Raw genomic sequence first — 18,864 nt, forward strand, 5'->3', positions numbered from 1 at the left:
TTTTTGAAAAATTTATATATATAGGTGAAAGAATTGAAAAAGAAACAACATATTTTTACATAAAAAACAGTAAAAACACAAATTATTTTAAACCGATTCTTCCGGTTCAAGACCTCGATATTATTCATCAAAAAAACAACCTATATATCAAATTTGGTTCAAATATGACGTCTCGTTCAAAAGTTATCGTGCTATTAGTCACAAATGTATAGTCGCCATTTTGAATGCCCGCCATTTTTGTAAAAGGAACAAAAACTGAGATGGCCTCATATCTAAATTTGAACTTTTATATGTGTAGTATATGTGGTCGAAATTATATGCTTCTACCATTAAATGCCCAATAATTCTTATAATATTTGCACGAATCTGCCGCATATAGGTACATGTGAAGATACGTTTTGCATTTATTAAATGGTAATTAACATAACTAAAAAGTTAAAAATATTTCCTAAAACATAGTTTTACGCTCTTTTCAATGGCGGTATTAACTTTTTGAAAAATTAATACATACAGGGTGAGAGAATTGAAAAAAAATAGCATGTTTTTACATAAAAACCAGGAAAAACACAACTTCTGGTAAACCAATTCTTCTGGTTCAAGACCTCGATCTTATACATCAAAAAAAGAACCTATATACCAAATTTGGTTAAAATCTGAAGTCTCGTTCAAAAGTTATCGTGCTATTTGTCACATATGTATAGTCGCCATTTTGAATCCCCGCCATTTTTGTAAAAGGCAAAATATGAGATGACCTCCCATCTAAATTTGAACCTCTATATGTGCAGTATATGTGGTCCAAATTATATACTTCTATCATTAAATGCACAATTGTTTCACATATCGGCTGTACTAAAGATAATTTTGGAAATAATTTGATAAAGAGATGTCAAATCATCGACATAAAATTTTGACAGTTTAACAAATACCATTGTCACTTACCTTTGGAAATGTAAAAGCTTTGGATGCAGTAAGAAACCCATCTTTCTTCTTCTCGACTTTATAGACTTCGACAGCATTTTCATTGTATTTGTTAATAATAAAGGCTTTGGAATCTGGACTCCACTTCACATGAGTAGCATGATCGAACTCAATATTGACTCGTAAAGATTTCCTATCCTTTGAGCTGAAATCTTTGGTATCCCAAAGAAAAACTGCTCCAGCTGTAACAAAATTATATGTTAAGATAGAGATTAAAGTAATGTTTGGGAAATTTTTTAAATTGTTAGACCATCTGCAAAAAGTACCATTTGAAATATTTTTCTTAGATATTTTCTAAAGAGCCTACAGTAGCGCGTCATCAATATAAGTTCGGGAGATAGTATCATACCCTTTTTCGACAGGTCTGCTAAACTTTGGCAACAGTGGTAATCTTTGACATTAAATAAGATCATTATTTTGACAACATACTCATAGGCGCGCTAAATGGAAGTAATAGAAAATAATTTTATTATTAGTAAATAAATAATTATAAAATAAAACAATATGAAAAAAATTTTTTAAGAAACGCTTTTATTTAGTTATGAGTCACTAAAAGTTGAAATATAAAAAAATCAACTAAAAAGCAAAAAATAAAACTCGACGGATTATTCGAAAAAAACGTTCGTTAAAAAAATGAAAAAATCTAACACATTCGTTAAAGAAAAGCGTGGGGCGAAAACCGTTTATTCGATGAAGACGCGCCCCACGCTTTTCTTTAACGAATGGGTTAGATTTTTTCATTTTTTTAACGAACGTTTTTTTCCAATAATCCGTCGAGTTTGATTTTTTTTGCTTTTTTTTTGATTTTTTTATATTCCAACTTTTAGTCACTCATAACTAAATAAAAGCGTTTCTTAAAAAAATTTTTCATATTGTTTTATTTTTTCACTTTTTAGTCTTACACTTTTCAAACATTAAAATATATCGTCATGTTTAAAAAAATTATGTAGGTATATGACAGATACCTTTTTTGCATTTATTTTAACTTTTGATACATACATTGTACATTTTCTGTAATTTCTTCATACATTTCTTAAATCAAAATCATTATTTACGACTATTACAGTTTTCGCAGTATTCCATCCATGTAATACTTTACTATTGCACGGTGTAGACGCTGTTAATTTCTCGCAATGCAGTTCTTCGATGCGCAAGCCGTCTAAAGGTACGTATCCATACAAGGGTAAACCTCGCTCGGTGAAACAGCAATTGATAACATTGATAATAACTCCAACAATACTCGATACACGTAAAAAATGATAGATAACGAAATTTGAGTTTTTTTTTGTTAGCAAAGATTTTACTTGTCTTTTGTTTGATGTATGAATTAAAATAACCAAGACAGAAACGTTTAAGCCTAAATTTTACTGCGAGAACAATGTAACTGGAGCCTTTTAACCTATTATCCTAAAAAAAATAAAGTATTTGAAAGATTAAATGTAATACAGTTTTATAGCTCTTGAAATTAACTTTCAAATAGTTGGATGTGCCTGATATCATAAAAATTAACAGTTATTCCAAAAAAAAATATCATTTTTTTTGGAAAATTTTTTGGAGTACCTATAAATTTTGATGCTATCAACTTCTTCTGGAGCTCATTTGATAGGTATTTCTAAGTACTTTGACAGGTATTTAGTAAGTGTTATAAAATGCATCGCTTTCCCGTTATTTAAGCTTGGATCCTTAGATTTGAATACTCGCAGAAAAAAATATATATACATTCAATTACCTATAACTTACTTTAAATTAAGTAACATTAAATGGGTTTTCAAGTGAGGAATTTATTATATTTTTTATTAGCTTCAATTTTAGTGATGAAAACTTTTTTGTAAAACCAATTTTTGAGTTATTTATGAAAAATCGCTTTAAAACATGCATTTTTTTTCACAAAAATTAAAAATTTGATCTTTAATAACTCAAAAAGTATTGATTTATTTTAATAACATTATATAACAAATTTTGCTTAGAATTTGTCCCTCTATCGATTTGTGGGGTTATTTTTAATAAAGTAATTTTTACTTTTTACTTTCGTTTGCTGAGGTATCCTCTATACACTCACCAATTTTCGTGAAAATGAATGGAGGTTCACCGAAATAGAAGGTCATAGTTGATTTTTACCTTCAGTGACTGCACTATAGAAAGAAAATTGCAATTCAATAATTGAAATGCGAGTTTTTTGCGAGCTCATAAATTATTAAACGATATGTAGTCGCCAAATAATTAATATAATTTATTCTAAGTAAAATTCTCTGTTAAGCCGGGAAGATCGGGTGGTTTTTTGCGAAGGGGTTGTAGCTCAATAATTAAAATGCGCGTGATTTAAGAGTTTATTCTTAGAATATAAGCTATACGAATTAAACTTCTAACTTTTTTGTAAAAACTTACAGTTTTTCAGTGATTTACGAAAAACCGCTTTAAAATATGCATTTTTTTCACGAATAATTAAAATCTTTGATCTTTAATAACTCAAAAAGTATTGATTTATTTTAATAACTTTATATAACAAATTCTGCTTATAATTTGTCCTTCTATCGATTTGTGGAGTTATTTTTAATAAAATAATTTTCACCCCCGAGAAGGGGTGGTATCCACCCCCAGGATAAAGGCGCAAGGTGGCACTATGTCACCTTTGTTTGTTGAGGTATCCTCTAGCCACTCACCAATTTTCGTGAAAATCGATGAAGGTTCACCGAAATTGAAGGTAATAGTTGATTTTTACCTTCAGTGACTGCACTATACAAAAGAAATTGCAATTTAATGACCTAATGGCGCGTATTTTGGGAGCTCATAAATTATTAAACGATATTTAGTCGCGAAATAATTAATTTAATGCATTTACTTAATAACTTTCTCTTAAGCCTGGAAAATGGGGTGGTTTTCTTGCGAAGGGGTTGTAGCTCAATAATCGAAATGAGCATGATTTAAGAGTTTATTCTTAGAATATATAAGCTATTGGAATAATATCCGTGATACGATATATTTTAATTTTTTTTCAGCATGTTTCTCTTAAGTAAAATCAATTAAAGGGTTGTTTCGGGGTGAAGGGGATGAGCTCAAAAATCGAAACTACATAATTCCAAGAGCTCATAAATAGCTCGTAATTCTGCCGCAAAAATCGATTCAATGTCCCTAAAAATTTTTAATTTGCGGAATATGAAAGCTCATAAATCAGGGCTATTTGTTTTTTAATTTTTGTAAGTGGGGGGGGGGGGGGCAGCTCAACACGGGTGTTAACATAGGTATTTGCACGAAATTATAATAAAACAATAATAAATAATCATTTCATTGTGAAGCGAAACAAGAGCCGTCTTATTTTATTCAGTTCATAGAGCTCCAAAAGCACTCGTAACTAGTTCCAACCCCTTTTTTTAATAGAACTTTAAATGAACTTTTCCCATTTTTTTTTAAACTATTGATAATATTTTTAGAATAAAAAATCCTCCTAAAACTTTATATACCTACTCGCAGTAGAATTCGAAATATTTTTACGTAAATATACTATATATACCTATAAATAAAACTCACAATTAACAATAATCTATTTTTTCAAATAGTCCAGCAACTTAGTTCTATCACACAAAAATATAATAAATTAATTATAAAATAAACACTACTTTCCTATGTATCAACAATAACGAATTCTTAAAATAATACACTACTGCACTGAACAGATATCGATAGAGATCTGTTCTAGAACAGATAAGAGACTCGTGCTATTACTTAGAAATCTGACGCAGGTTTGTCAAAATGACAGTGACTATTTCTCTATGTTGACTAATCAGTTATTTAGTTATAATATGTTCGATTTCTTGTTAGAGATAAAAAATTTAAGTAGTTTCAAAATGACACAAAATCTAGGCATGGGATAAAAAAGTGTATTTGAAAAAAGTGTATTTTTTTGTTCTTCTTAATGGCGGTACAGGCTCGTTTTTTAAATATCGTATTTAATTACAGAGTAATTTCGACATACTAACATATTTCTCAAATTGGGCTCTGTACCGCCATTCTTTACAATATATCGAATATGTGTGCCAAATATCTCGAGACAAAGTATTCAAAATTAAAGCCGCAATCTTGAAACGCGTTTTCCCATTTGATAACGCGCTACTGTAGCCCTTAAACTGTAACTCTTAAATAATAAATAAGATTTTTAAATAAATAATTTAAAAAAAAAAAAAAAAAAAAAAAAAAAAATCAATGGGAAAATCCCAATAGTTGGCTGTATACCATAGTTTAAAAAACCAATACAGAAGTAAAAACTTCGAGATGTATTCTGGTATAAAATCGTTTATTTAAAAACTATAAAATGTCATCGAATGCAGAACGTTTTCGTTCTAAACAGAACATCTTCAGTGCATCCTACCGAGTATTTTGAAACTAGCACACCGTAAATAGTGTTAACATCATCATATATGGTTTACATAATGTAATATGTTAAAATGTTATGACTACAAGTCGATGTTAATGGATAAAGTGGAACACATGCTAAAAGGGTGCCATGGTTCCCTGCTCGAAGATACTAGGTACTTGCCAATTCAATGGGCACAGACCAACCTTGGCCTGTTGGTCTGTGCCCATTGAATTGGCAAGTACCTAGTATCTTCGAGCAGGGAACCATGGCACCCTTTTAGCATGTGTTCCACTTTATCCATTAACATCGACTTGTAGTCATAACATTTTAACATATTACATTATGTAAACCATATATGATGATGTTAACACTATTTACGGTGTGCTAGTTTCAAAATACTCGGTAGGATGCACTGAAGATGTTCTGTTTAGAACGAAAACGTTCTGCATTCGATGACATTTTATAGTTTTTAAATAAACGATTTTATACCAGAATACATCTCGAAGTTTTTACTTCTGTATTGGTTAAATAATTTTAAGGTTAATGGCCTAAATTTTTTTTAATACATAATCCAGAAACAAAGTTGGAAGATATGCTCAAAGTAATCACCTAATTTCATGTTTCATATACATACCTTCTTAAGCTTGAGTGACAATATTTTACCTGTAAGTATGGCATAAAGAAATATATGCCAGCAATACTAGGCCAAAATGTAACAAGGGAACGAGATGAAATCACTCTTCCTACTGTGGATTGGGGGATACCACATCCCAAGGAGGGATAAAAAATTAGACCATTATGATCCAAATGCAGAAGTAAACAAAAAGATGATAAGGACGACATAGTGGAAGACCTTAAAAGACATGACTATTAAGAACTGGAAAGCGCAATGGAGAGACAGCAAGTGTTTATGTAGGAAATATAGAATTTAGCTGGTTAATTAATTAAAGCAACGAAGAAAATATTAAACGAAGAAACTATTATGGAAAGGATAGTAAAGGGAAACAGGTGATAGGAGCCCTGAATTCGGTACTGTGGCAAAAAAATATAAGAACAGAAAATAAAAAACGAATTTACAACACAATATTAAAACCAGTGTTAACCTATGGAGCTGAAGTCTGGCAATTAACCAACAAGTACAAAGATAAATTACTATCCACTGAGATGGATTTTTGGAGAAGGTCAGCAAGAAGATCTAGACTAGAACTCATAAGAAACGACGACATTAGACAACAAATGGAAATAGAAAGAACAATCATAGATGACATCGAAAGACAATAGCCAGTTTGGTACGGACACGTAATACGAATGGACGGACGAAAGGAGAATCCCCAAAAAAATGTTAGAATGGACCTCCACAGAAAAATGAAAACGAGGAAGACCAGCAACTACATGGATAAAGGGCATCTTCAAGGCGATGTCTGAAAGAAATTTAAGAGAGGAAGACTGCCACAATAGAAAGGAGTGGCGATTAGGAACGGAAAGGCGTAGAACGCTATAAAACCGATATTATATATTATACATTAATAATTAAAGCTGTAAAAAATGAAATCACGTTTGACATCAACGTGAGAGTGAAACAATGAGACGCACTATCGAGCATGCTGTTTAACCGAAAACCAATGTAACTGGCCAGATAATCAGTACAAATTACTGCATATGCATATAGTCCTGGATCCCGCGTATCAAATAAAAGTTGATTAATAGCAAGCTGAAAATTTGTTAATACCTTAAAGGTGTCTAGTCGGACAAACTTTGATGTATGGGAACACTGGAACAGGGGAAGTTTTAACTATGGAACATTTTAAAAATTTGGAACTTCAGATTACGAAAACGTCCCATGTATTTTGTCGGTCAGAGCATTCAATTGATTTGTTACCCTTTCATTAAACTCTCATGCAAAAAATCAGACTCCTATCCGCTATGAGCTCGTAGGTAAAGGGGATAATTAAAAGGTCGCGAGCGCCAGTAGTGCCAAGTCAGTGAACTTTTATTGGAAACTTGACGTTCTGCTGAATTCAGAGTTGCATATAATTTTAATTAAATGTCTCACGAAAGTTGTTATATTAATGAGTGCCAAAATACTGCTTACAATAGTAACTGTGTATTCTACAGATTTCCTGTCACTAAGCATAAAGTTGCATTATTTGCGAGGGCCGAAAGTTCCTTAGAATAAACAAAAAGTTTCTTTTGAATGAGATATTTGAAATTAAAAATCACACTAAATTTTCTCTTTTTTTCACCCCTGTAACTGATTAAAATAAACAGAAGTTTTCAGGGACTTTTGACCATCGATAATAATGTAATCTTTCATTCCGCGTTTAAATTTTTCAACAATACTTATTAGTTTTTAGACTGAGGAACTAAGAAAAATTCTTCTAGAATTTATTGATGCCTATGGAATTGGTCCAGCTGAGGTGGAAGCTGATCTTGCTGCTTATAGGTCCTTTCTAAGTTCAGAAAGAATCATACATCTACAAAAATCAAGGGAATGACACCGAAATTATTATTCTACTAGCTCTCCAAGACGAAATTTTTAAATAATACGACGTGTTCTGAGGAACTAGAAACCTCGAATAATTTTAGTGATGACAACTTTAGTATGGTTCTGATTAATATTCGTTCTATAAGAAATAAAACTGACGAATTATTTTTGTTTCTAGAGGAATTAGAATTTCCCCCGATAGTTGCGGTTACAGAGCACTGGCTTGAAGTCAACGAGCCTTTCTTTGTAGAAAAATATACCACAATTGCTAGTATGATCGTCCAAGTTCAGCTCATGGAGGCACCCTAATGCTTTCTAGAAATAATGATTTTTCTCTGATAACAAAATATGACTTTCTGTTAAATGAAGCCTTCTTTGAGTTTTCCCTAGTTTATAATAAAAATCTTAATCTTTACATTATTTGCATCTATAGATCACCTGACTCTCCTGTGGAACTATTTTTTCAGAACCTGCTAAATTTGTTAGATGACTTGCCTCATAAAAGCAGAAAAATTATATGCGGGGACTTCAACATTAATTATGATGCTGCTTGTGCTACCCAAATGTCCTTGGTCAACATATTTGAATCGTATGGTCTCTCAATGCACGTTAATTCTCCTACAAGGATTACAAAAACTTCATCTACCATAATTGACTATATTGTCTCAGATTTCTCACGCCTTGATGTCTGCTCTACAATTATTAATGCGGGATTATCAGATCATGAAGCAGTATTTACGAAGTTTAACATTTTCAGCAAACCCTCCTCGAAAACCCGACGTTTAGGTGGGATTTTGTCCGCTCAGAATTTTCATAAATTTCAAAATTTACGCTTAACTTCTGAGTGGCATTTTCCTTCTGCGGACGTGGACTATAATTTCAACGATTTTATAGAAAAGCTTGTCTCTATCTTCAATAAGGCATTTCCTTTAATTTCAATTAAGCCAAAACATCACAAACCCTGGGCTACCAAAGGTATCCGCATATCAGCCAAAAATATGCGCTCACTATTATATATCAAGAAATTTGCTACCAACGTCTCTGTCACTCAATATATTACCAAGTATACGGTAACCTATCTAAAACTCATCAAATCAGCTAAAAAAGCTTACTATCAAAATCGTCTGGGAAGCTCTAAAAGTGTTGCAAAAGAAACTTGGTCCATAATAAACGATCTTCGAAATAGAACTCACGCAGTTCAAACATTTGCCCTTCCAGACCCGGAAAATCTAAACGAATACTTCGTTAATGTGAGTAAAAATGTAACTTCTACTATTTTGCCACAAAAAGATCCCATTTCCTATCTCCCTAATTCAGGAGTGTTCTCGAATTCATTCTTTGTAAGACCAATCGATAAATCTGAACTGATCCAAACGATCCATAGTATCAAAAGCAAATCATCCTGTAGTACTGATGGACTATCCATAAAAATCTTCTCAAACCTCACAGAAAATGTGTTGGAAATCCTCGTCTCACTAATTAATGATTCCTTTGAAAGAGACAAATTCCCAGAGTGCCTAAAGATAGCCATCATTATTCCCCTTCATAAGGGTGGTGAAAAATCTAATGCTTGCAACTATAGACCTATTACCTTACTACCGGTACTTTCAAAAATTATTGAGAGACTCATAAAAACCCGTCTTATGTCCTTTCTCATTGATAACAACATCTTATCCCAAAATCAGTTCGGCTTTTTAACTAATAAATGTACCACCGATGCCATGTTTTCTGTGCTTCATGAGGTTTACCAAGCACTAAACAATAATCTTTATACTGCCACTGTTTTCTGTGACTATGACAAAGCTTTTGATTGTGTAAATTACGACATTTTGATTAAAAAACTAAATTTCTATGGGATTCGAGGTATTTCTTTGAATTGGTTCCAATCTTACTTGAATAATAGGAAACAACTAGTTAGAGCAAATGATACTGACTCTAGTCTCAAAAACATTGTATGTGGAGTACCACAAGGTTCAGTATTGGGTCCTCTACTGTTCCTTATCTTTATAAATGACATCACTAACTTAAAAATCGATGGAAAAATTTTTCTTTTTGCTGATGATACCAGTATCACTTGGAGCAGCTCAACTATTGCATCTTTTCATGCAACTATAACTTCTGATTTCCTTACGATAAAAACCTGGTCTGACTCTAATTTACTCTCTTTTAACGTGGATAAAACAGTGGCATTATCCTATAAAAGTGCTCTTCAACCCCTGCTTGTTAATAACAGCCAGATCTCTACCGTTGATTCTGTAAAATTTCTTGGTATGTTTTTAGACAGCAACCTCAAATGGTCCCTTCATATCGATTTGTTAAGTAAGAAACTCGCCTCAGCCGGCTATGCTATAAGATCTGTTTCGAAAGAATTCAATTTAGCATCTTCTAAACTAACATATTTTTCCTTGTACGAGTCTCATCTTCGATGTGGTCTTCCTTTTTGGGGTTCTAGTACAGCTGCCCGATTAGATGTTATTTTTAAATTACAAAAAAGAGCAATAAGGTATCTGTTTGGCCTCAGAAGAACAACACATTGCAGAAATTACTTCAAAGATCACAAAATTTTAACCCTTACATCTTTATATATTTTAGAAACTGTTTGCTTAATTCGTAAACACATGCATGTCTTTCCAGCAAGGCCTCATCATGACTACTAGACCAGAAATTCAAATTTCGATGTCTATTTACCGATCCCGTCCTCTGAGTTAGTAAAGAAATCTATATTATATTCCGCAAAAAAACTATACAACCATCTTCCTTTACAACTCAAATCTGCAACATCTTTCCCCAAGTTCCGTAAAATGACAAAAGCTCATCTATCTAAAAGACCATATTATTCAGTAGAAGAGTTTCTTAATGACTAACTAAGAAATTACAGTAATGTACTAGTAACCAAACTTATCTATATTTGGGTGTCACATGCAGCAGCTTAAACTTATTAGTTCCTATGTCTATAGTTTACTTTGTTGTATGTTCACTTTGCAATTTCTATAAATTGTTGCAATATATCGATTTTGTTTTTTTTTTCTTTACTCTATTAACTTATATTTTGTATTTTTGTATTTTTTTTATATTGACGATTTATCCAATTCCAGAAAATTGTATTTGTTAGTGTTAGATATTATTTATTTATTTTTTCTGACTTTATATTAAGCTTTGTCCATAAAATTTGTATAATTTTCAGTGACAATAAAGCATATTTCTATTCTATTTTCTCAGGATTGGAAAAAAATTAATGCATTTAAAAAGCGTTGGCCCAAAATTTTACGATTACACTCTTAATAGGGCAGTCAATGAGGTTATTTGGCTCCGAATTCCATCCTACTAAATCGATTTACTTGATATTTTCGCAATAAGTAGAGAATAGCTCAAGAAACAAAGTCTACCCTATGTCGATGTACGATTTTATCTTAGGGGTGGTTTCCACCCTTTCTCGGGGTTGTAAAATTTTTTGGTTAAAATAACCACGGAAGTGGCTAGAGAACTAAATTCTAAGCAAAAACGGTTCAATAATTTTTTTTGAAAACAAAAATTTTTGAAAACGGAAATAATTTTTGAGTTATTCGTGGTTGAAAATTGGCCGTTTTCATTGAAAAAGGCACCTTTTCGGGCAATTTTTTGCGAATACCTTAAAATCTATGCATCTAACGAAAAAAACTATACAAAACATTTTTGTAGCTTATAAAAAAACAAAGAGATTCGTTCCTTCATATATCTTCTAGTTATATTACAAAAAGAGATATGGTAGGTGAGAAGAGTTTGTTTTTTTGGTGCGTGCTGAAATTGGTGTATTCAACTTGAAATAAAAGAGAAACGGTCGATTATAGTTGTATAATGCTACCAATACCTTTTGTAGTGATTGAAAAGACCTTTAGAATGAGCCACATTAAATGTCGATTACATTCAAAGTGAGCGAGATATGCTGCAAAAAAAATTGATGACTAATGGAATTTAAAAAAAAATGTGAAGTACATTTAACCCATCTATCAGAATTTAAATGCATCGTTTTCCTTCTACAATACTGTTTATTATAGTGTTATTTCTATGTTAAAAAAGTTGGACGGGTTTGAAATAGATAGTTTTTGAAAAAAATAAGATCAAATTATAAAGCGTATTTTTAAATTTTTTAAAGAATCTTCCTTTTTCTCCATGTAACTCGAAAATGATAAGAGATACGAAAAAAGGTACCAAACATAAATGTAGGATTTTGTTGATTAAAAATTTTGTTTTATGTTTCATTATTGTATCTCTTATTATTTTCAAGTTACATGTAGAAAAAGAAGATTTTTAAGGAAATCTAATAATGCGCTCTATAAATTGATCTTATTTTTTTTTTCAAAAACCATTCATTTTAAACCCGTCCATAATACTATAATAAAAGGTATTGTAGAAGTAAAATGATGCATTAAAATTCTGGTGGATGAGAGGTTAACATATCTCGCTTAGTTTGAATACAGTATACCTTTAATATTGCTCATTTTAAAGATCTTTTTAAGCACTACAAAAGGGGTTGGTAACATTATACACCTAAGATCGACCGTTTGTCTGTTATTTCCAAGTTGAATACAACGATTTGTGCATGCACCAAAAAAACAAACTATTTTCACCTACCATATCTCTTTTTATATTATAACTAGAAGATTTATGAAGGAACTAGTCTCTTTGGTTTTTTATAAGCTACAAAAATGTTTAATATAGTTGTTTTAGTTAGATGCATAGTTTTTAAGATATTTGTAAAAAAAGACCGTTCGAAAAGGTGTTATGTTTCAATGAAAATGGCCAATTTTCAACCACGAATAACTCAAAAAATATTGAGATTTCAAAAAAAAATTATAGAACAGTTTTTGCTTACAATTCAGTTCTCTAGTCACTTCCGTGGTTATTTTAACCAAGAAATTTTCTAACCCAGAGAAGGGGTGGGAATTACCCCCCAAGATAAAAGCACACATCGGCATAGGGTAGACTTTGAATTAGGAGATAAGTAGAGGCTATTCCCAAAATTTCATTAAAATCCATGCAGTAGGATCGAATTCGGAGGTAATATCCTATTTTTGCTCCCATTGACTGGCGTATAATTATTTGTTTAAGTGCAATAAGTGCATAATTTAATTTTTAAGTAAGTATTATACAATAATTATATTCAATTATTATATTTTTTTGCAAAATAAACGTTTTCTAATATGAGCTGTCAACATAAACTTCAAAACGATAAGCAAAATCTTAAAAATAATCATAATGAATAATAGTCCAGGGCGGATCTGTTTTGAGGTGGATGTAAGAGGTGGCATTCGGATTTTTGCAGATAAATTAGGTGACAACTTCAATAATTATAATTGATTTATTCTCCTTCTCAAATATGACCGGAACATTAATAAAAAAATTAAAATATTTAAAAATTTCGAAAAACATCGAATTTTTTCTACTTTCTTTGGTTATAACTTTAAAAACGATTTATTTTTGAACAAAGTCGTACAGAAATAAAATAAAGATAATGTTTTTGTTCAATATTTTTAAACCACTTTGGTGGCACTTAGAACCTTCGTAATTCGCTAAAAAAATACTTATAACATACTTAAACCGTCCACCAAATTTCACTAAAATCAACCTAATAGATTTTGCATAATAATTTTTCAATCTAAATTTTTGTAAAAAAGTTTAAATTTTTTAAAAACTTTCTGAACAAAAAGTAGACCATTTAAAAGGTTGCTAATTTTTTAACATATAAACAGGCGCTCTATTAGTGGAGTCACTGAAGGTGGATATGAGCTATTACCTCCGATTTCGTTCAACCTCCATCGATTTTCATGAAAATTGGTAAGTAGTTAGAGAATACCTCAAGGAACAAAGGTGACATGATGCCAACTTGCGCTTTTATCCTGGGGGTGGATGCCACCCCTTCTCGTGGGTGAAAATTATTTTAATTAAAATAATACCATAAATCGATAGAGGGACAAATTATAAGTAACATTTGTTATATAAACTTATTAAAATAAATCAGAACTTTTTGAGTTATTAAACATCAAAGATTTTAATTTTTCGTGAGAAAAATCCATGTTTTTAACCGATTTTTCATAAATAACTCAAAAACTGTAAGTTTTTAGAAAAAAGTTATAATTACCAAAATTGAAGCTAATAAAAAATGAAATAAAGAAGTTACTAAAAAAACATTTTAGTTTTAATTTAAAGTGAGTTATAGGTAATTGAATGTACATTTTTTTCGGCGAGTCCCCAAATCCAAATATTCAATCTGAAATAACGGGAAAATGATGCATTTTATAACATAAAGTATTAAATATTTGTGAAAGTACTTAAAAATATCTATCAAATGAGTCACCGAACAAGTTGATAGCGTTAAAAGTTTATGCACCAAAAATTTTTCAAAATGTATCTTTTAAAAATTTTTCCAAAAAATGGTGTTGTTATTTTTTTAATAACTTCGTCAGTTTTTACGATATCAGGTTTACCTAAAAACCATTTGAAAGCTAATTTCAAAGGATAATAAATCAAGTCAAATTTATCCTTTTAACCATCTTACTTTTTTAAAAATAAAAGGTTAAATAGTCCCGATTACATGGTTGTCGCAGCAAAATTTAAGTTTTAAAAGTTTCTATCTCGGTTATTTTTTACCCTAAGGAAATAGTAAAAACGGTAGAATATTTGGTACAGAAAAAACTAAAATTTGGTTAAATATCATTTTTACGGAAATTGAGTATTTTTGGAGTTATTATCAAAAGAAAATGAAAATTACAATAATTTTAAAAATTCTGATTTTCTTAAATTATATCTTTTTTTTCAAAAATATGCATTCGAAACCCGTCAAAATTATTGAAATCATTACTTATGCTAATATAAAAAAAATATAGTAAGGATTACTATAAATTTTAATTTTTGTGGAAATGGCGTATGTTTTATTTTTCACTTTTTCCTAAAAAATTCGAACGGGCTCTTTTATTTTCATCATAACTTGCTTAATTTTGATGCTATTAACTTCTCCTGGAGCTCATTTAATAGGTATTCCGAATTGCTTTGATAAATTTATAATACTTACATTTTATAAAATGGATCGTTTTCCCGTTATTTAAGATTGAATACTTAGATTTGAGTACTCGTCTAAAAAAAATATACATTCAATTACCCCTAACTCACTTTCAATCAACATTAGTTTAGTTTTTTAAGCTAGGTGTTTATTTCGTTTTTCATTAGCTTCAATTTCGGTAATTATAACTTTTTTGTAAAAACTTATAGTTATTGAGTTATTTATGAAAAATCGGTTAAAAACATGGATTTTTCTCACGAAAAATTAAAATTTTTGATGTTTAATAACTCAAAAAGTTTTTATTTATTTTAATAACTTTATAGAACAAATTTTGCTTAGAATTTGACCCTCTATCGATTTATGGTATTATTTTTAATAAAATAATTTTTACTTCCCAGAAGGGGTGGAATTGACCCCCAGGATAAAAGCGCAAGTTGGTGTTATGTCACCTTTGTTCCTTGAGATATCCTCTAACCACTCACCAATTTTCATGAAAATCAATGGAGGTTCAACGAAATCGGAGGCGAAAACCTTCAGTGACTGCACTATATTTACAGAATTAAAATCGAATTATTTAAGCCGCCTCACCGATGTTTCAAAGTTATAAACAATTTTTTGGCTCATAAACAAATTAGTTTTGTCGCCATGGGGGGTGGAGGGGATGCAATGGCCTGTTTTATTTAGATGGACTTACCCAGGCCTTTTTTAAGTATTTTGACCCTAGGGCAGTCAATGAGGGTATTTGGCTCCGAATTCCATCCTACTACATCGATTTACTTGATATTTTCACAGTAAGTAGGGAATAGCTCAAAAAACAAAGTCTACCCTATATACTACGGTGCTTTTTATCTTGGGGGGCGGTTCCCACCCGCTATAATTGGAAAAAGACAATTTATTAGCGCCATCTATCAACCATTCTAAAAAATGTTTCGAATAAATGTTGCTTAGTTTTTCATGTCGAATCCAAATCTGCAGTAAAAAATGGAGGTTGCTATTTAAGATTTTAAAGTTACCCCCCACCCCACCTCTAGTGAATGGAGTGGGGGATCGTATTTGATGTCATTGGATAGATTTTTAAAAATTATTGAAAACGTGTTTTTCAATTTTTCGATTCGATGTTTAGTTCGCGAAATATTCGACCGTTCCGCTACTTTTGGGACACCCTAATATGCACACATAACTTCTATGTATAATAGTATGCATCATAGTTATAAATACAAATGTTCAGTTTCCTTTATTGGGATTTTTTTTTCTGTTCCCGTGTCTTATTGATATTTATAGTTTTTGTTAAAACGCGTTAAGCGCCAGACACAATATTGAAAAAATGCCCCCCGGACCAAGGCGTTTCGTCATAACAGTTTCGTCAATACACAGCGGCCATATTATTATGTTGAAGGTTACTTCCGTAAATATTTATTCAATTTTCTTTTAATTTCGCTCTGGTATGTAAATATGATAATAGTTATTTATGTACCAAGTCAGTAAAGTTACTCTTTATGGAACGAGTCCGATATTATGAGCAGAGCGAGCGAGGTGAATAACAGACGAGTTCGATAAAGAGTCTTTACTGACGTGGTGCATACAAAATTTTATCGCCAACAATTTGATATTGGTTTCAACACTTACTTACAATTTACAATTTAAAAACTTTTTAAATTTTAGACGTCGCGTCATAATAATTTCATGACAGTGATAACAGATAACTTTTGCAAGATGGCCGCTTTCGATTTTTAATCGATAGTTATCAATATTGAATAATTACTAAATCGGTAAAGTTTTAATTTATTTTATATGAATATAATTACAAAATACTACAGAATTTTCTTTTTTGACATAAATTTAATTGATAATATCGCCAATTGTGCACAATATTTTTAACAATTAAAGTAAATAAATTTTAAGTTCACTCAAATACTCGCCATTCGATTACCGCCATCGACTACTTACATTCAATCTCGGTTAATTTGATTAATGGCGACTGGTAAAGTAAAATTTTTCTTTCAGTACAATAAAGTGTTACTTTACTGCCGCAAATGGCGTCAAATGAGTACAATAATGAATGACTTTAGTGACGGTTGGCGATAAAATTAACAACCAATTCAAAATGCTTCATATTCCTATTAAATTCAAAAGTACATACCCCTTTGTATAAAATAAATTACTTGATTATATTTTTGGAAGTATCATTATTTTTTCATTAGATAACACACCTCTTTCCACATATTTTTCAGGAAATGAAGGTCATTGTTTAACGACGTTTCCTAATCTTCTAATGTTAATTATGCAATTTGACAGTTTCATCATTGCTCGCCTTACAAACCTCATTGTTTTATGGTTGGCTCCATACACGGAATACTTGGACCCGATATTTTAATACAATCATGGTACTATTGACTGATGTAACAACATAAACAATAAAACCAACAAAAAATTTATTGGCATTGTCTTGCCAAAACAAATGTACATTTCGCAAATTGCGTTTGGGTACTTAAAATATCCGACGAGTTCTTAATTTATGTACAGGACCGGCATCTGAAATATCCACCTGTTTATATCTATGTGTTTCCACCATTTCAGGCTTCCTCAACAGCGCTAGCGTGCAGTCCTCTGAATCGAAAAACAGCTCGACAATCTATTTAAGGGGAATTTCAAAGATCATTGAAATTCCCATTGGGATGGGATCCAGCGATATCTCTTAAACAAATTGATAAGTCGCAGATGCAGAATTCGCCACTATAATAAAATTAAAATGGTAAATAGTTATTTAAATCTGAAACTTTTCGTGTTGAAAGTTCTTTCTGGTATATCCTTAATCTGCGACTTTTACAATTTATCGCAGACGTCGAATATAGAAAACAAAAAGGACTCCACTATATGCAATCACATTCCGTTATCATTCGTCTCAGTGGCGGCTCGTGACCTCAGTATGCGGGTAGGCTACACATATACTTCGGGTAGGCGACAAAAAATATCCTACAGTTTGTAATACATTTTGAGCCGTCTTGCAATACTAAATGTAATCTATGAGCAAAACAATGTGTAAAAATTGCTTTTGGAGCATCTACTTTAATTTTTGATTGTAATCCGTTTAATCCATTACACTTGCACCATCGTAAAATTGAGCAATTAATTTATTTTTGTAATCATATGGCTCAAGCACGTTTGAAATTAAACTTTATAGAGCGTCTGCAGATCTATTATCGCTAACATCAAAAAACCCTAAAAATTTTTCTGTTACCTGACCAACTTTGTTAACAAAACGGATTGTTAAAGTACACTGTGATTTTTCGGTTATATCAGTAGTATCGTCAGCTAGTATAGAAAAAAATTGACTTTCATTAATTTCTGTTGAAATTTCATTTTTTACGTAATCGGCAAGACAATCTATTAAATCATTTTGTACTGTTTTTGACAAACCCGTGAACACCCCTTCTATTTTTTAACATGATCCTGGATTTCCTGATTGCGTTTAACTACTAAATTAAAAATTTCTTTAAAATTACCCATGTTTGAAGAATTATGGCTCTCATCACGACCGCGAAATGTAAGTTCTTGTTTTGCTAAAAGAATTGTAACATCAATTTCTTCAACTTCTTCAATCTTTTTCAACTTCTTCATTATATATCTTATTAGATAGAGAAATATGTCCAGCGAAAGCACTGTCAGTAGTTTGTTTATTTTTTTCTAACCGTTTTAAATCTAAGCAATTGTTTAAATGTTCTTTCGAAGATTCATGTTTTTTTACACTAGCTGATAAATTTTTCAAATCTGAATATCCCTGACTCACCCAAACATTTTGCTTCAAATTTGAGAGCAACAGACAAGGCCAACAGAAAAGTGAATTTTTAAAATAACTTCCGCTTAGCCATTTATGATTTTCATACCATATTGTTTTAAACGATCTCGAAAATGGTTGATTGTCTTTTGTCTTATCTTTGGATAAAATTGTTAAATTTTGTAAAGGCCGGCCCATTGAAATAATTACTAATCTTTCTTGATTTTGGCGCCTTGAAA

The 18,864-nt window shown here is 31.1% G+C and overlaps 1 protein-coding gene across 3 annotated transcripts in view; it reads right to left on the minus strand.

The window, feature by feature from the left end:
- LOC114330483 (transducin beta-like protein 2) overlaps positions 1-18,864 on the minus strand; it is a 517,566-nt gene that overhangs the window by 105,769 nt on the left and 392,933 nt on the right. For all 3 annotated transcript variants that reach the window (XR_007698451.1, XR_007698450.1, XM_050652545.1), the window contains exon 3: positions 940-1,160. Coding sequence is in view for 1 of the 3 variants with exons in the window: in XM_050652545.1 (XP_050508502.1) it covers positions 940-1,160 (221 nt within the window). In the remaining 2 variants the exon portion in view is untranslated. The remainder of the gene's footprint in view (positions 1-939; positions 1,161-18,864) is intronic.

Source organism: Diabrotica virgifera, chromosome 5 (genome assembly GCF_917563875.1).
Source record: "Diabrotica virgifera virgifera chromosome 5, PGI_DIABVI_V3a".
In the NCBI taxonomy this organism is placed as follows: domain Eukaryota; kingdom Metazoa; phylum Arthropoda; class Insecta; order Coleoptera; family Chrysomelidae; genus Diabrotica; species Diabrotica virgifera.